Source organism: Callospermophilus lateralis, chromosome 18 (assembly GCF_048772815.1).
Source record: "Callospermophilus lateralis isolate mCalLat2 chromosome 18, mCalLat2.hap1, whole genome shotgun sequence".
Classification (NCBI taxonomy): domain Eukaryota; kingdom Metazoa; phylum Chordata; class Mammalia; order Rodentia; family Sciuridae; genus Callospermophilus; species Callospermophilus lateralis.
The window spans coordinates 6,618,081-6,636,298 of NC_135322.1; the positions used below are offsets into that span (position 1 = coordinate 6,618,081).

Here is an 18,218-nt window from a genome sequence, read left to right on the forward strand (position 1 = left end):
TTATTTTTTTCACATGAGCAGCAGCTGGTGGGCAGGGTACCAGTGTGCAGCTCTGCAGGCCCCTCACTGCCATTATGTCTGGGAGGTGCCTGCTGCTGTGGCCCTGAACACCTCATCTTTCACTTTTCCAGAAGCCCCAAATCAGGCTGACTGGAAAGCCCTGCCTCCACACGCCCTTCGGGGACCACCTCTTATGTCTCATTGGCCGAGTCCCAGGTCAGGTGGTCAGGCTTGGGCTCTGCACAGGGGCCACATGCCACTACCTCCCCATCCTGGCCATAATGCCAAGTGAAGTGAGAAATGTCAGTTTAATGAAACCAGTTTATCAGAAGTGCAGCGGGCAGCAGCCCTCCTCACAGGTCCCTCCCTTAGCCCCCAGAGGCCTGGGGCAGATAAAGCGCCTGTGCAGGCCACTGGTCAATATAGGTTAGGAGTCTGGGCCATCTTCCTCCTCTGGCAGGATCTCTAGGCTGCTGTCAGGTTGTGGGGCTGTGTCCCCTGGAGGCGGCGGGGCAGGCGGGGCCCGTGTAGGTGATAGTGGCAGTGGGGACACCAGGGGCGAGGGGCTGCGGGGCTCTGAGAGTGGCACCAGACCCAAAACCTCCTGCACGTTGTGGGGCAGTTCCTAGGGGCGTGGAGGCAAAAAGTCAGTGGTGAGCCAGCAGAAGAGCTGGGAGACCACTGTGGGGAGAGCCAGGACTCACCTGGCAGGCAGTCAGTTGCCGGTAGAGGGCTTCTGCACGAGTCAGCACATCTTCCACGCTCAGCTTCATGGTCAGCTCGTTAATGTGCTGTGGGGAGGGAGTGGGTCAAGCTTACAGCCCTCCCTCACCATCACCACCCAATGCCTACTCTACACACCTGCCTGCTGGGGAATGGAGGGAAGACAGGGATGACCTTGTAGGGGCTCAGAGCAGGGCTGTGGGGTCAGGGAGTCAGGTTTCTCAGTCCTACAGTAATCATTCCCATTGCTCACTGCTGGCCAGATATATTGTATAATGAAGGGGAGGAGCATGTCCCCATTCACCTGTTCCGTGGGTACAATGCTAGGAGGCAGGCATAGGAGAAAGGAGAGAACAGCAGACCCACCCTGACAGTGTTCACAGCCAGCCATCCATTCAATAGTCCAACTTTGAGTACTGTTGCACAGGCAAGGCATTGCCAGGGACCACAGGGGGAGCCCTCACCTTAAGGATCTCGTTGGAGCCAAAGCCAGACAGCATGAGGGTGTCCCGCTCCATGTCCAGGATGGCGCAGGCTACTAGCAGGTGCAGATTGGGACCGGGAAGCCCTGTCCACAGCACCTGGGGGTGCCAGAAGGAACCTCTGCCTGAGGTCCTACCCAAGTCTGCTCCATTCAGGTCTGCCCATCTCCCTCCAACCTTCCAGCCCCTCCCTCTTCTCCTTCCTCTTCAGTCCTCCCACCAGAACTGGCTGGCCCACCTCCCACAGCCGAAGGATATCCGGGAAAGGGAATTCTCTCTTGAACCAGATGAGTAGCCACCGGAAGCAGAAGCAGAGAGAACCAGAGTCCTGGGAGTCTGGGGGAGGACAATGCATGACTCAGCTTCACCCAGAGCGGGTACCCTATAATAAGCAAATTCAAAACCCAATTCCCCCCAAACTCAAAACCAATTCCAAAAAAAAAAAAATTCACAACACGCCCAACAGCTGGACAAAGCCTCTGAGTAGTCCTGGTTGTCAGGCCCTCCCTGGATGCAGGCAGGCCATATGTGCAGGCTTGGGGGCTTCAGAAGCCCACTCCAGCTTTCCCACCATGCCTGCCACTCTCCAGAGGAAGTGCACTACCTCCACATCTTTCACTCTGACAAGATAAACATTCCCAAGGATAACAAAATCTTAGCCACCAGTGCTGGTGAGGGTTGTAGACACTGGCCCCTAGAAACACTGTTGGCCAAAATGTCAGCTGGGGTGATAACTTTGCAGTTCAAAAGATGGCACATAACCCTAACAACTGAGGAGGCTGAGATGGGAGGATCACAAGTCCTAGGCCAACCTAAGCAACTTATCAAGACCCTATATCAAAATGATATAAAAAGAACTGGACATGTAACTCCGAGGTAAAGCACCCCTGGGTTCAATTCCCAGTGTGGAGGCGGGGGGTTATAAAAGTTTTGGCAGTGCTGGGGATGGAACCCAGGACCTCACACATGCTAGGCAAGTGCTCCACTACTAAGCCACACCCCAGCCCAAAAGCCCTGGACATGGTCAGTTCCCTTTTTGAATTTTTTTTTTTTTTCCCTTTTTGAATTTTGACCTTAACATATCTTCCAGACTATTTATCCTGATAAGAAACTGCAAATGTCCATCAGGATAAATCAGTTCCCGTGTGTCTTTCAGGGAAGAGAATTCCATGCATTTAGAGGATCTCGGGTGCATTCAGCTGCAAAGAGGCAGCTCAGGTCCTCATGCCCCAGAAGGTGAGGTGAGGCGTTTATTTCCCTCCCCCAAGGGTCTTAGAGCTTCCTCAAGGAAATATCATAAATAAATTACCTTATCATCATCTTTTACTTTTTTCTTCATCTGAATTTTCAGCATTTTTTACATTGAACAAGTAATGAGAGAAAAATAGCTTATAGATAGCATGCAACAGCCCCACCCAGGGGTCACAAAACCAGTTTCTGATCCTGGCCTAGGTTGAGTGGGAGCAGGATGGACAGAGATGGTAGATTCCCTGTTTCTGAAACACCCTGGGCAGACCACGCTGTAGCTGAAGCCCCTCAGGTGGAGGGAAGCATGGGGGTGGCTAGAGGATCATGGGCAATGCCAAAGCTCAGTTCCAAACTGCCATTCAGTCCTTACACTTAAGTTTCAGGATCTCTTGTTCAGATCAGCACCAAGCATCCCAGACACTTTCTGTGGCTACTAACAGAATCTCTGGCAAGGTCTGTGAATCCCTTGCCTACTCACCCACCAGCCCTAAGGACATACCCAGGAAGTCACACAGTGGCTGGTCCAGCACCCTCAGGAGCAGCAGGAGTTGCCCGAGCTGCCGCTTCATGGTCTCCTGACTCTCCTCAAAGTTTCCATGCTGCAGGGAGAGGAAGGCAGGGGGTATCAGGAGCCCCCAGCCCTGACTCTCAGAGGTCTGTTTCCCACTCCTGTAGTGGGCCTTACCACAAGCTCCATGAAGCCACAGAAACACCAGAAAGCATCCACTTCACTCTGAATGACGTAGAGGATCGGGGAGAGAAGGTCACTCATGCCCTGGACGTAGCCTGGGGGGGGGGGCAAGGTCAGGACCTAGGGCAGAGCTCCTTCACCCCACCCCCACCTGGGGCCAGTTCCGCACCAAGATCAAAGTGATACATGCAGTACGTGAGGAGGATGTCATGCAGGAGGCCCAGCCCTGGGTTCTCGGGGCCCTCGTAGAATTTGTTGGTCCTGTCAGTGCGGCTCACATCTCTCTCTGCAGGAACCCAGCGCAGAGTGCAAATGTAAAAAAGGTGAGGCCCCCGTTCCTCCTGGCCACCAGCACTAGCCCTGCCTCCTCCGCTCCCTGGCAGGCCCCAGCTTCAGCGCTCCCTCTGGGGCAGGAGTGGGAATGGTTCCAAAATCATCACTAACACTCCTGCTGTGAGGCACTGGGCTTCAACTCACCAGCTTACCCCATCCTGCCAGCGAAGAAACCGAGACCCAGAGACGTAAAATCACTTGTCTAGACCTCCCAGTGACAACTGACATTTAATCCTAAAGGCTCCCCTGCCCCCGTCACCCCAGGCCATTTCTACCATGCTTCACCCCCATTTCCCTCCCCAGATGACCTCATCTCTGCCCCAGCCCTCTTCGCTACTTCCTCTCTCCCACCCTTTCATCTCTGCACCACCCCAAAACCCAGCACACCCACCAATGAGGCTGCGGTATCCATGCAGGAGTGAGTTCCTCCGCTCCTGCTCAGGACTCACAGACTTCCACTGCAGCTTCATGCGGAAATACTCATCCCTAAGGAGTAGGGAGGGCAGAGGCTAGACCACAAAACTATTATGACTAGTGACACAGCATGGCCCAGGATTGAAGCAGCAATTCAGACTGGAGACAGACCACATGGGGATGGCAGGTCTGACTTGTTCACCACCATATCCTCTGGCACAGCACAGTGCCCAGCGTATGGCAGGCTCAAAACCAGTGTTCATGGAACAAGCCTATATATTGTCTACAGCATCCCTGTGAAGAGCCAGGTGCCATGCTGGCTCATGGGACATGCTGTTGATCAAGAAGCTCCAATCCACCTGGGAGACTTAGGGAAGTGGAAGCCAAGGCTTTGAAGGGCAAAACTGCCCCAAGAACACAGGGGCCATGTTTTCTCACTCACGTCTTCTTGCGCACATGGGCCTTGTGCTCCTCAGCTGAGCCTTCCCAGCTGAGGTATCCCAGGAGGAACTTCCAGGCCTCTCGTCGCAGGCTGGGACTCAGACCCTGGGTAGAGTGGCAGAGGTAGTTCAGTGGACCTCCTGATGCCACCAGCCCTGCCCATCCCCCCATCCTCTGGTGCTCACCCCTGAGAAGATCCGGTTCTTCAATTCAGGGACCTGTTGTAGGCGGCCCTCAGGGCCCACGTGGAGGGCCCATTCCCCTTCTGTGACTGGGGAAGCCCGTTCCACAGCTGGCCGTGGCCCCAGTTTTACCTGCAGTACACAAGGAGGTAAGCCTGGGGCTTGCCAGATCTGGCCCTCAGCACCTCCAAGGGAGCTCAGAGCCCTTCTTAGCTCAACAGACCATTAATGATCAGGGACGGAAAGCAGCTCCCTCCCTGAATCAGCAGCAAGGCCACCCAAGGCAGGACAGCCCCCAGTGACAACAGCCATCAGGTGTGCTCTGTGCTTGGCACAGCCGAATGTAGAATTTTTTTTAATATTTATTTTTCAGTACTTGGCGAACACAGCATCTTTGTTTGTACGTGGTGCTAGGATCGAACCCGGGCCGCACGCATGTCAGGCGAGCGCGCTACCACTTGAGCCACATCCCCAGCCCCCCGAATGTGCTTCTGTCAGATCACTCCCCTTTGCTATTTTTTAGATTTTGGTACTGGGGTTAAAACCCAGGACAACTGAGCTACAGTCTCAGCCTTTTATTTATTTTTGAGGTAGAGTCTTGCCAAGATGCCCAAGCTGGCCTTGAACTCATGATACTCTTGCCTCAGCTCCTCAAGTTGCTGGCATTATAGTTGTATGCCACCATATCCAACTGAAATGACTTCTTATGCAACCCCAGAATAGTGGTGCCACTACTGTCCCACGTTATAAGGAGGCCTAGGAAAATTAAGTCATGTGCCCATGAAACAGCCAGAAAGTAACAAGCAGGGCCCACTTGATACTTACACAGGAGATGACCTCGAACCCAGGCTCAGGCTCATCATCAGGTGGTGGAGGAAGGTCGGGGGAGGAGGTCCCCTCAGGGTGTGGCTGCAGCGCTCCTCGGAAAAAGTTGGTCACTCGGGAGAAGCTGCTGAAGGTGGTGGAGTAGGGGTCCTGGAGGAAGCGCTGGGCACAGAGACAAAGATTATCACAGGTTCCACTGGGTCCTGCCCCACTCCCACCCAGCTGACCTGGTAAAGAGGATACTCACAGACACCACGTTGGAGCTGTCCTGGTCAAAGAGCTGCAGGTGGTGAAAGGAGTTGGAGAGGGCAGAAGAGTCGTGAGGGAAGACAAGGTAGAGGCGGGAGTCCTGCGGTGAGCTGGCAGGTGGGAGGGATGCACCAGTGATGTGCGGTGGAGACCCAGTGTCCTGGGCTGTCCAGGCACACATCTGTTCATTTCAGCATCCCAGCAGCCCTTGAGGAATCCCTCATCTCAGGTGTGTTATTGCAGGGAGAGGTCAGAGACTAGAGCTGGGCAATAAGGGTCTGCACCTCCCTGGCCAGGGTGACTTGACTCAGGGATGAGCCTGAGAGGCAGCTGTGTTGGGAAGATGTTTGGGAAGATGTTTCCATGCAGGCTGTTGCTAAGTCTGGGCTGCTAGGGGCCTCAGAGAATGACAGAAGCTCAAAGGGAAAAGAAGCAATCTCTAGCATTGTGGGTCCCAGGGCCTGACTGAAATCCATACTACTCTTGGGCTTCTCAGTTTTGTTATGCCAGGCAATTCCTTTTCTCTTCCTTTAAGTCAGTTTGAATTGTGTTTTCTTTGCAATCTGAAGGGGTCAAGATGCAGCCGCAGAGGGCCAGGGCCTAGTCAGAGCCTAGAGCTGAGAGAAGGCTCACCTGGCCAACAGCAGGTAGCGACTGAGGACACGTAGCAGGGCTCGGGTGCCCCCACGGTGGAAGTGCAGAGCAGGCAGCGAGCCTCCAGCCTGAGTCACTAGGACCAGGTAGGCCCAGCTGAGGCCTGGCTTGGACCGGCGTATGGACTTGAGCTCCCCCAGGCTCACCGAGAAGGCCCAAGAGCCCCGGGTGGAGCTTGGCTCTGCACCTAGGAGGACAGCACTGTGTTAGAAGCAGCATGGAAGTACAGAGGCAGCCAGGTCAGCACAGTTGTCTCCTGAGGTCCCACCAAAAGTGGTTCCCATGTCCCAATCTTTTACAACTGAGCCACCTTATATTTCTTAGAGAATAAAACAATAAAATGGGAAAGAAGCCTGGTAGACATGTGCCTGTTCCAGTCAGTACCTTCTCAAGCTCCTTACAACTTTCAGGGTGAAGACTATATTCCTTAATCTGCTACTTGAGGTCCTTCAGGCCTGTTCCAAATCAGATTCCTTTCTGTCTCACCTCCAACCTCCTTTTCAGTTCAGACCCCACACTCAAACCACAACACTCCCTGCACTCCTTCTTCTGGCCTTGCTGGGAAAGAAAATTCCTGAGTGTCCCTCAGAGAGGTGGGACGTGACCAACCCTGATAACCCAGTTATCAGCCCTGTTGTAGCTAATAACCGGCTGCATCTGTCACACCCACCAGCCTAGAAACCTTCAGGGGTAGGACCCAAGAGGGTGCCCAAAGCCAATCCACTCCACTCTCCTGGGACAGGAAGATGGTGCCAGGTGGCCATTCCAACTGAGCAACAAAATCTTTGCCACTGAGGGCAAGATGTGTTCCACATGCCTCCCAGGGACACCAGTTCAGCCTACCTTCTGTGGGTTCTGAGTGATGTGGCCGTGGCCGCACTGTGCTGATGACAGCCCAGTCAGGTTCATAGCCTGGGTCAAAGGTAGGTTCCTCCTCAGAGGTGCAGGAGTCACCCCCACTGGAGTCCTTGGGGGGAGGAAAGGAGGAGAATGAGGTGCTACGGATTCAGAGTTTCCAGATCTGAGCCTAGAGTCTCTGTTAGAAGGCAGTCCATTTGAACAGGGAGTCAGGCACAACAGTGGCACAGTACTCGAGCAAGGTCACCCAGCATAGCCAGGACTTGAACCCAGGTCTTCCAGTGTGTAGGGATGAATGCTACTGAGCAAGTAGCTTTGCAGTGAGACAGTGAGACTGCAGTGCTTAAAGGAAGTTGCTAGCACTTAACAGGGAACTGTACTACAAAACCACCATAAGATGCCAATCACAAGCCTGGGGTATGGCTCAGTGGCAGAGCATTGGCCTAGCATGCATGAGGCCCTGGGTTCCATCTCAACACCACAAAAGAAAAAGAAAGAAAGAAAGAAAGATACCACTTCATACCCACCAGAATTACTGAATCAAACAGATGATAACAAACGCTAGCAAGGATGCAAAGAAACAAACCTGCCTACACTGCTCATGGGAATGTAAAATGGTGCCACTGCTCTGGAAAGCAGTCTGGCAGTTCCTCAAAAGATTAAAAAACAGAGTTACCATGATGAGCCAACAATCCATTCCTAGGTATGGGCCCCAGAGAAAGGAAAATCTATGTCCACACAAAAACTCAGACATGGTCACAGCACATAATTCATAATGGCCGAAAGATGGAAACTACCCAAACATCCATCAAACTGATAAAGAAGCAAAATGCTGCATATCCAGGTGACATGAAGGCCAGATACGATTCAGCCTCATGAAGGAAAAGGGCCACACTACAACATGGATGGTCCTTGCAAGTATGAGTAAAAGGATTGCATGATTCCATTTACAGGAAACATCTCAAATAGACAAAATCAAAGATCTGTGGGAGGCCACCTGCCCATGAGCTAAGCATCCCCTCTCAACCTTGAGTAAAGGGGATGTTGATCTGGCATTGCACACCACACGCTGTGCAAAGCAAGTGGCCTTTACCTTCACTGGGCAAAGAAGTTTGCTTCAGCTCTGGACTTGGGCATTACCCAATGGGATTGAACAACCCCCCATTTGAAACCTTATCCCCTGCCTTATTTGGTGAAGAACATTATATTGAACCTCCTTTCTGTGTCCCCCCGCCCATAAAAATAAACAGATTCCAGGTGCACACTCTTTTCCAGTGCGCTCTCCAGTGTGGAAGCTGACTTTTAAGGTCACAGAGCAGTCCTGCTCTCGATATGAAAATTACTTCTGTGTTCTGTGCTTTTTCGCCATTTTCTTAGCCAGCTCATCTCGTCAGCACGGGTCATTGGCAAGATAGATCCACAATTACAAGCCGCTATGCACAGACAACAGGGAGTGACCACCAGGAGGCACACTGTTTCTTTGGGGAATGACAAAATGTTTTCGACTTAGTGATGATGGTGGACTACCTGCTTTTTTTTCTTTTTTTAATTTGTTCTAATTAGTTAGAATTACATGCTTTAAATTTTTTACTTTATGGGCTGGGGAACAGCGCTTGCCTAGAATGTGTGAGGCACTGGGGTTTGAGCCTCAGCACCATATAAAAATAAATAAATGAATTTTTTACTGTATATTAAAGTGTTATGGGGCTGGGGTTGTGGCTCGAGGTAGAGCGCTTGCCTGGCATGTGTGAGGCACTGGGTTTAATCCTCAGCACCATGTAAAGCAAAAATAAAGACATTGTGTCCACCTATATGTAAAAAATAAGTATTTTTTTAAAAAGTGTTATGGTGAATTATATCTCAACAGTGAAAAAAAATTGTTTACTCACAGATTGTTATGAAACTAACAAAATCCCCACTATGGTGGCTGGTACACAATAAGAGCCATAAATGGTGGTTGCTCTTAATGGTGCCAGTCAGGGACTGCTGCACAGATTCTGTGAAATGCTGCAGACAAGGGCTGTGCTGAGGGTTAAGTAGAGTGAAAGCCAGTAGTGCTAGTGATAACCCATGAGAGACAGGAAAGGGACAAAGTATGTAAGAACTGTGAGGAGGGGAGAAGTGGGTAAGAAGCCTCAGTGAGGTGTTCTCTACCATGATGGCAGACTACACCCAAAAAATGTCATACCCCTTCAAGCAACTGGAATGCACAGGCTCAGCTCTCCCGTCCCACCCTGGCAAGGCTCCCCCAAGGAGCAAAGGGTACAGGAGCAGGTGTCCTCACAGCCATGAATCTTATGGTCCTCATCCTCTTCCCTTGAATGGGCATTTTCAGCCCATTTCACAAAGAGGAACAGTGGAGCAGAGAGTTCCTAGTTCTCAGCCAGGTTCACACATGCCCCTACAGGTGTCTAGGATGGTACCCAGGTCACTCAATGCCTCTGCTGCTCAGACCTAGAAAAGAGTAAGAAGCGGGATTCGATGGAACCCTACCTTCTTGGAAAAGAGGATTTGGGTGGAATCTCCAGCCTCCTCTACAGGAGCCCAATGCAGAAGGACGTCATTGTCCTGGGGTAAATGAAGAGGAATTAGTGGGCTCTCCAAACCACCTCAAAGCTTTCAGTGCAGGTTCCCAAATAATGCAGTCACCACCCTCCCTCAGCCTTCCCCACCCTACCACCCCTGCCTTCTGAAGGCCCTGCTTTCTTCCAGCCCACCTTCTCCACGACACGGATGACGCCAGCGATGAGCGAGTCCGGGTCCTGATGCTTTTTGGCGCTGGTGTGCAGGTACACACCTCCCTTCTCAAACACCACCTGCCGGCCACAACCAGGGAGGGTAAAACCCCGCCAGGGCGGGCTCGTGAAAGGGCGGCACCGGAAGGGAGCCAATGGGAGCGGGCCTGGGCGGAGCTAGTCCCAGGGGCGGGGCCTGGGGCTTTGCGGAGGGGTTAGGGAGGGTGTTACCAAACCTGAAGACCAGACCCGCGTTCCGGCGTGGGTGCGCATTCCAAAGAGGGCGGGGCTAAAAGGCAGGGTGTCCCTCCGGACAGCCAAGCGAAGGGTGACAGCGCGTTTACAAGGGAATGGTGTTTGCTAAGGTTTTGCCTGGTTCCCATAACGCCTGCACAGCCAATAGACTACCGGAAGGGGGAGGGTTGTATAGACAGAAGCGAAGGAATGGGTTCTGAGTACTTACCCTGTAGCCGGATCCCTCCATAGTTGCCACAGAGGCCCCACTGCCCCAGCTTCCTTCTTTTCCGGGTCAGAGTGGTGTCACATCCGGAAAGGACACTCCCCCTCAAGTCCAGATGGTGGTAGCGCCCTAACCATTCTAAATCAGGAGTGGGTGAGACCACTTTTCAGAATGGGGTAGTTGAACTTGAACTGCAAGGGTTCGAGTCACAAGGCATAGACGTTGAAGGTGGAGCTGTCAGAGGGTGCGCAGGCGCAGCGTCTCAGCTCTCGCCACGGAGTAAACAAGTGGGAGGGCCCAAGAGCTCCGCCCCCTACCTCGAGTTCGCCCCAAAACGTCCACTTCTTTTTCCATGCTGTATACTGGCATCGAAGTCAAAGAGGTGCCATTTTGCTCAAGGGCACGGCCATAGCAGGTCGGCCGAGGCCATGTTAATGCGGGGCAGTCTCATCTCTCCGCGGGGCACGAAAGTCAGGTGTTGGAAAAGAGGAACAGATAAAGGTGAGAGGAGATGTACACAAGACGTTCGGAGGGGCTCGGGATTACGGGATGCAGCCGTAAATGCCCCCGGAAATGAAGCTGTCGCAGACGAATTCCTGAGTTACCGTGGAAAGTGGGCTGAGCCGCCATCTTGAAGCTGGGCAAACCGAAGCAAGAAATGCTGCCATATTGGATCTTTGCCAGTTTTGGTGCTGCTGGGGGGTAGGTTGGTGGGAGGGAGTGTCCATACACATTGGGAGAAAATGAAGCCAGACTGGATGCCATGTCGCTGACGGGCTCTGATTTCCTCCATTTTTGTGTCTGCAGAAAAATTTGATTACGGGTGAGGGATGTCAGGTCATTTGCCTGAGTTTATTATAATCCTGTGTGAGGATCTGCCGTCAGCCATATTTCTTGGGGGCAAATCGAAGTGGCCTAGGCTTGCGCGGAAACCTTTCTTTCACCATCTCATTTATGGGCACTCTGCTGTTACTATTGCCCCCATTGGTCTAGATGAAGCATCTATTGTTGCCATTTTGGTCTCAGGAGACCCGAATAAGGGAGGAGGAGTGTGCGGAGTGGAGGAGGGGCAACTACACGGAAGTGACGCAGCGCCGCCATGCCTTTTGAGGGCGGCGACGGCGCCGGGCCGGCCATGCTGGCTACGGGCACGTGAGTGGAGGCGGCGTTGTGAACCGCGGTGTGGGGAGGATTTGGCGTTCCGGAGGCAAAGGGGGCGCTGGGAGGGCTATCGGTTCACGGAAGGGGTACGGCCTGCATCAGTCAGCGGGCAGAGATCGTCCAGCGACCTTTGGCTGAATGCTGGAAAAGAGTCTCCCATGGGAACCGTCATGTCTGACCTCAGGAAAATCCTAGACAACCTTATTTTCCGGTGTCCCTACTCACAGGATCCTCACCTTGACTCGTGGGCCATGCCACGGGACGGAGGTGTCTTTCGGGGGGTTCGCGGCGCCCCTCACCCGTCCAAGGGCGGGACTTCCGGTCCTGGCCCCACCTGGGCGGGATTTCCTGTTTTTTCTTGTAGAAGTGGGTCCTCCCTGGACCCCGGGCGTGGTGGGAATGGGTCTGAGCGGCGGAGCTGGTACCCGACGTTCACCCTGCCCCGGCTCCAGCGTGCATGCTCGCGTTCCTCACCCCTCCGGGCGAGGGTCGCTTCCAGCTTGACAGGTGGGGGGCTTCGCTAGCATCCCTCATGCTTTGGGAACTTGCCCTTTTCTCACCGCTTCCTGGAGTCAGTTTCCTCACTCCCCCTCCCCTCCTCCTCACCTTTCTTCCCTCCACATCCCTTATGAAAGGGCCAGTCGCCTTGCCGCCGCCCCCCGCCCTCCCGTAGGGGACATGTCCCAATCTTAAACTCCACGGGGGTGAGGCTCCTGAGAGGCGACTGGACCCGCTCCCAGAGGAGGGGGCGGGAGGCTCCTAGCTTTTTGCTGCCCTGTTGGGGAGCAGTCCAGAGAGCCCTCAGGCCTTGGCAGAGAGGTTGTGTAAGTCCCTGGTCCTTTTTGCCCCTGCCTTCTGTCTGAGGTGCAGGGACCTTCACAACGCGCTTTGCCTCCGTTTTCACACTGGTCAGCTCTGTGGCCACCCCAAGGTCTAGTGCAAAGAGGTAGTTGGATCCTAATGTCCTCTTCTATTTTCTGCATGTACACATAGGGGGCCCAGGAAAGTGAGAGCCCAGGCCATGTCTGTCACTGTCAGGACCTGCCTGTGATTTTAGACCAGTCTGTACCTGCTCTGAGCCTGAGTTTCCTTCATCAGATGGAAAGAACTTGAGAGTGTACAAGACACTGGACACCTCCCACTGCTGCAGGACCTGGGGATCAGACAGGACAGCGGTTTTAGCCCCTCTTCTGCCTTGTCCAGCTGTGTGCTTTCTGGCTAGTTTCTTAAGCTCACTGAGCCTCATTTTCCCCATCTGGATAAGAAGATCATGAATCTTCCCACCTGAGGCAGGCAGGATGGTCGGCAGGATTAAGAACTCTCTAGGTCTTGTGCTAGTCCTGGCCTCAGCCCTGCTATTTCTGGCTGTGTGACCCTGGACAAGGTACTGAATTTCCCTGAGCCTGAGTTTGCAACTGTAAAGTAGGGTGATACTCTTCCTTCCCCTTAGGGTGGGGAGTGAGATGAGGTTGATTCGACCCTCGGGCCCTGCCTGAAGTGTGGAATGTGTTGCGTGGACCTCCCTCCCAGCAGAGTTGTGTACTCCCTGAACCCTGTTGTGGGTTATCAACCCCCACCTTAGTGAGCTGAGAGGAGGTGAGGTGAGGACATCGAGTTCCTGTACCCATTTCTGTGGTCACAAATCAAAAAGGGCCTGAAAGTTGAATTTAGATTCCTTGCTTCCTTTCACCCTTCCTCTGGTGGACTTGAATCCCTCCAGTGACAGGGTACTTAATTATGTCTCCAAGGAAGCTCCTCAGCTGCCCAGCAGCTCTGGCTCACTGCTCTGGTTAACGGGGAAGAAGAAGAGAAGGGTGGCCCAGGGTCACATAGCTGGTTGGAATCAGAGCAGGAAGCCAGTCCCCTGCCTCTGGCCTTCCCACATGTTGCCCAGGGCTGTCTTGTCCTAGAGACAGATTCCTGCTTAGGGGAGCTCGCAGTCTGATAAGAGAGGCAGTCGGTGGTACAGCTGTCACTAGCTGAGGTGACTTGACTAGGATGGAGGGAGCCTAGGCATTGTGGGGGCTGAGGAAGATGTCGTCTACTTGGGACAGACAAGGTGGCAAGACAGCATCTCATAGGAAGCGCAAAGCTTTCAGTGGGTGGATTTCTAGGCAGAGAGCAGCTCGCATGGCTTTTTTTTTTTTTTCTTTATTCAGTCCTTTCCTGAGGGGATTGTGCTGTAATAGGAGGATGCTCAGATGCAGGAGCCCCAAGGAGGGGAATTGGCTTAATCAGGGGTGAGGGAAGTTTCATTCATACAGGATGAGTGACTGGTTGGCCTTGAATGGAGGTCCAGTCTTCCAGATGTGGGGACCACCTTGTCCTGGGAATTCCACAAGTGGTAGGGTCAGCTCTTGGTGGAGATGACCCTCTGGGCCTCGTGTTATGTGACTGGAGGCTGGGGTGATGGTGCAACTGGTTCAACAGAAATGCAGAGCCAGCCTGCCAGTTTCCTAGAAGCCATTGGAAAAAGAAAACAGATGAAATTTATTTCTGCCATCTGTTTTATTGGCCAGTATGTGTAACTGCCATCCTTTCAACATGGGGTCCAGAGTGAGTGACGGCGACCGAGCAGTTTTGCCTTCTGCTTCTTCATACTAAGTCTTCAAAACCCAGCATGGCTGTGACGCTCATAGCACCTCTCTGCTTGTAGCTGCCACGTTCCAAGGACTCCTGACTCCCATGTGGGACAGGGCAGAGCCAAAAGGAGACCTGGGGTTGGGAAAGGATGGTGCAGATATTTGGGGCAGGAGGGAGGTGGGTGTGAGTGAGGGGTGGTGTGAGGGGCCTGGGGAAGTAGCAGGTTTGCAGAAAGCACCAAGCTTAGCCGGGCACAGTGGATGTGAGGGACATGAGTGGCATCCAGGGGGCAGGTGGATGAGGCTGGGTGGGAACAGTATGGGCACCTGAGCCTCATCCCCCTTTGTCCTGCTTTGGCCCACAGGGCGCTGATGGCGTCAGGGCGGCCGGAGGAGCTGTGGGAGGCTGTGGTGGGGGCCGCCGAGCGCTTCCGGGCTCGGACAGGCACAGAGCTGGTGCTGCTGACCGCTGCGCCACCACCACGCCCGGGGCCCTGTGCCTATGCAGCCCATGGCCGTGGGGCCCTGGCTGAGGCTGCCCGCCGCTGCCTCCATGACATTGCCCAAGCTCATAGGGCAGCTGCTGCTGCCCGGCCCCCCGGGCCCCCACCAGAACCACAGCTGCCCAGCCCTGCCCCAAGCCCACCCCAGCCTGCCCTGGCCAGGGAGGATGAGGAGGAAGAGGAGGATGAACCAACGGAGACAGAGACCTCTGGGGAGCGGCTGGGTGGCAGCGATAACGGAGGTAAGAAGGTGCCAGGCAGGGGCTGGGGATCTGGTCCTGGCTAGCTGCTTGCTGTGACTTTCCAGGGGGGCCGAGGTCCTTGGGACTGTGTCTCATGAAATGTCACCCAGAAGCCACAGCCAGTCAGGGAGCAGCCAGCTTGCAGGGGTTCCTCCCAGAGGCTGCATTCAACACTGAGGTTCTGAGGAGTGAGAGAGAGTACGGGGGAATCAATTAATAGGAATTACTCTCTGTTGTCACCAATGCCTGGCCTCGGCCTCCTCCCATTGCTGGAGAACACCTGCTGAGAAGGAAGGTAGAGACAGGAACCAGGTGTGTGGAGTTGAAATCCTGGTGATGTCACTTACTTGCTGTGGGACCTCCAGCCAGCGACACAATCTGTCAGAGCCTCTCCTTTTGTCAAGCAGGTGTCACAATTGTGCCATTTTCTCTAAGCCTATGTTCTGAGTCACATTGATTGTCCAAAACAGATCTTAGAGGCTCCTTGTTAGCCAAGGTATTTTTTGCATCTGAGGGTGTGACAGGTTGACAGATGAATTCTCATGACCCGACAGATAACGAGCACCGCATATTCGAGGCTGAGAGACTAATAATTGCAGGAGCCCCCAGAAAGCAGTGGCAGTGGCTGGAGTTGGGGCACTTGTAGCAGGATAGCAACCTGACTGGCCAGGGTCTCTTGACACCATCCTCAGGGCTCTTTGTGATGGATGAGGATGCCACCCTCCAGGACTTGCCCCCCTTCTGCGAGTCAGACCCTGAGAGCACAGATGGTGAGTGTCCCCTGCTGTCCCCACACCCAGGAACCAGGAATGCAAGCAGGGACAGAGGCTGAAGTACCCCTTTCTCACAGATGGCAGCCTGAGCGAGGAGACCCCAGCTGGCCCCCCAGCCTACTCCATGCCCCCAGCCTCGGCACTGCCCACACAGCAGTATGCCCGGTCTCTGCCCGTGTCGGTGCCTGTCTGGGCCTTCAAGGAGAAGAGGACAGAGGCCCGGTCATCAGATGAGGAGAACGGGCCGGTGAGGGGCAGGTGGGGCTGGGGAGGAGGGAGGCTAGATAGGCTCAGAGCCACCTGCTGCAGGAAGCCCTCAGATCTGCTGCCTTCTCACCTGTGAGCTCACTGAAGCCCACTTAGCCGTGAGAGGCAGGTTTCCAGCCACAGTCCTGCAGCTGTAGCCATGCTGTTCGGAAGGCCGCCTCTGCTCTCCTGGGGTAGCTCCAGCTACCGAACACTGGAACTCCTTGAAGCCAGGAGGAAACTGAGGCACTGAGAGGACACATGGCCTCCCAGAGGTCTGAAACTGGAACCCAGCTTCCTTTAGAAGAGCTGTGGGCTGCAAGGGAGAAGGCCTGGCATTGTCCCCCTCAAGACTCGATGTCTATTTACTTAGAGATGAGTGATCTGACGCTGGGCAGAAAAATGGGTGTGGGGTCTGTTGCCCATTTTTCTGCCCCCAGGTTGTAGAAGGGCCCAGTGAGGCATCAGGTACAGCCCTGCTGTCCATGTTGGCAGCTTATGGTCACACAGTTAACCGATTGAATCTTCAAGGCCTCCTAGTGCTGGACCCTGGGCTGTCCTCCTCATGGGCTCCTGACCAACTAGTGCCTGTGGTCTCTCCCAGCCTACTGGAGGGCTTTGATGGAGGAGCACTGGGTGGATATGAGCGTCCTTTCTGTGCAGACCACCTGATAGTTCACCTTCCTTGCTCCATCTCTGAGATGACTATCCAATTTCAGTCCTCCCGAGGCCCTGTTATACCCTTCTTTCAGAAGGGGGAGACTGAGGCCTAGGAAGGCAAAATCTCTTATGTACAGCTAGCTAGTCCACAGCAGAGGTCTGATTGGAATGTGACTGGATCTTTAGCCCAAATGGTGCCTGAGACCCCTCCCTGCAGTGGGACAGACAGCTGTGGTGGCACACAGGTCAAGATGGGGAGGGGGAGAGGCCAACAAAGCTGCCAGAGGAAGTGTGAGTTGGGTAGAAGAATGGAGCAAGAGGGCATGGCTGGCGGTGGGCATCGCAGGGCACAAGCGGGAGGGTCCGGATCAGCTGGGAGCGGCCCTGTCGCCCAGGGTGCAGGGGCTGAATGCTGGACCTCTGGGTGTGTGCCGCGGGCCCTGAGGGTGCTGACCCACCCCGCCCACGTCTCTGCAGCCCTCCTCGCCAGACCTCGACCGCATCGCCGCGAGCATGCGCGCGTTGGTTCTGCGGGAGGCTGAGGACACCCAGGTCTTCGGGGATTTGCCACGACCTCGGCTCAACACCAGCGACTTCCAAAAGCTGAAGCGGAAATACTGAGGCCCATGAAGCTCCTCGGGCCGCGTCCGCCCCGCCCACACTACACCCCCGCCGCGCCCCCGGGGCTGGCCAATCCCAGCCTGAGCCGGGACAGTCCCCACGAATCCGCGGTCCCAGGAGTGACCTGCCCTGCACTTCCCGCAGCCCTTCCAGCCATCGATCTCCCGCCCAGGAGCGCGATCCAGCCACTCTTCGCGTGGGGTCTGTCGCTCATTTTTCTGCCCAGCGCCAGATTCTTTGATTGCTTCGGCCCGCCGTCGGGGCCAGGCCGGTCCTAAACCCTCCCTGGGTCAGCTCTGCCTTTCGCTTTCGCGGCCTTGACGGTCCCTGAAGGAGCACTGCCAAGCCCAGGAGTGGGTGGTGGCACTGACTTGAGCCTGGTGACTGGGCAGCTCTGTGATTGGCTTGAGTCGGCTCGCGGGCTCGGTCAGTCTCCCGAGGCCCGCCCCGCCCTTCCAGAATTCTCCCACCTCACTGGCTCCGCGGGGACAGCTGCCAAGCCCTCCGGCGCCCACAACTGCCCAGAACTGCGGCTTTCAGTTTATGGCTTTACACTACTGGGGCTGGGGTCGGTTTTTGCCCCTAGTCCTGACAGTTGTGACCCTGGCCACCTCAGGGATGGCCCAATCCCGTGTCTGCGTCTGACACCCCACCTCATTGATTCCATCCCACAAAAACCTGCCGATCCAGGACGGAACCAGCTCCCGCTCCTCTTCCCCCACCCCCACAGGTGCCTTAAAGGGCCCTCGTCCACCAGAGGTGGAAGGCAGGGGGCTCACTCTCCGGCCCTGGTGTGGGGGAGAGAGTTGGGGGGGGGTCGGAAATTGGGAGGGGCGCTCTGGGATTAAAGAGTTTTACCTCTACGAGTGTGTGTTACGTGTTCTACATTTTCCGAAGACGGAGAGCAGCAGTTAATTGATTCTCAGTGCAAAGCTGAATGTTGGAATTACCGTCTCGGTTTTAATTTTAAATTCACGGGGTCGTGGAGACCACTTCAGTCCTATGTGACTATAGAACTCCAGCCTTAAGCGGAATGAGTGATGGAATCGTAATGGCCCCTAATTAATTGGTCTCTGGAGAGCATGCTAAAGTTCCTAAACAAAGCCAGGAATCTTCAGGCGGGCGTTTCCCGCAA

The 18,218-nt window shown here is 54.5% G+C and overlaps 2 protein-coding genes across 11 annotated transcripts; one reads left to right on the forward strand and one right to left on the reverse strand.

The window, feature by feature from the left end:
• Positions 1 to 289: 289 nt before the first annotated feature.
• On the reverse strand, positions 290 to 10,575 carry Tbc1d17 (TBC1 domain family member 17). Its single transcript, XM_076839188.2, has 17 exons — positions 10,299 to 10,575; positions 9,818 to 9,916; positions 9,594 to 9,668; positions 7,086 to 7,209; positions 6,222 to 6,429; positions 5,587 to 5,698; positions 5,340 to 5,501; positions 4,518 to 4,646; positions 4,334 to 4,437; positions 3,869 to 3,963; positions 3,314 to 3,430; positions 3,139 to 3,239; positions 2,953 to 3,052; positions 1,444 to 1,541; positions 1,188 to 1,304; positions 705 to 791; positions 290 to 625 (listed from the first exon to the last, which is right to left on the reverse strand). Exons 1-17 carry the CDS (start codon positions 10,317 to 10,319, stop codon positions 428 to 430), a joined length of 1,947 nt encoding a protein of 648 aa, XP_076695303.1. The 5' UTR covers positions 10,320 to 10,575; the 3' UTR covers positions 290 to 427.
• A 34-nt stretch (positions 10,576 to 10,609) lies between these two features.
• Positions 10,610 to 17,884, forward strand: Akt1s1 (AKT1 substrate 1). 10 transcript variants are annotated; one of them, XM_076839191.2, is made up of 6 exons: positions 10,959 to 10,997; positions 11,289 to 11,447; positions 14,404 to 14,783; positions 15,476 to 15,553; positions 15,634 to 15,803; positions 16,940 to 17,884. In XM_076839191.2, exons 2-6 carry the CDS (start codon positions 11,395 to 11,397, stop codon positions 17,081 to 17,083), a joined length of 825 nt encoding a protein of 274 aa, XP_076695306.1. In that variant the 5' UTR covers positions 10,959 to 10,997; positions 11,289 to 11,394; the 3' UTR covers positions 17,084 to 17,884. The 10 variants fall into 10 exon arrangements, with proteins under 10 accessions (XP_076695313.1, XP_076695310.1, XP_076695309.1 ...); XM_076839190.2 differs by lacking the exon at positions 10,959 to 10,997 and adding an exon at positions 11,012 to 11,118; XM_076839192.2 differs by lacking the exon at positions 10,959 to 10,997 and adding an exon at positions 11,012 to 11,118 and having other exon boundaries at positions 11,322 to 11,447.
• The last annotated feature ends 334 nt before the right edge of the window (positions 17,885 to 18,218 follow it).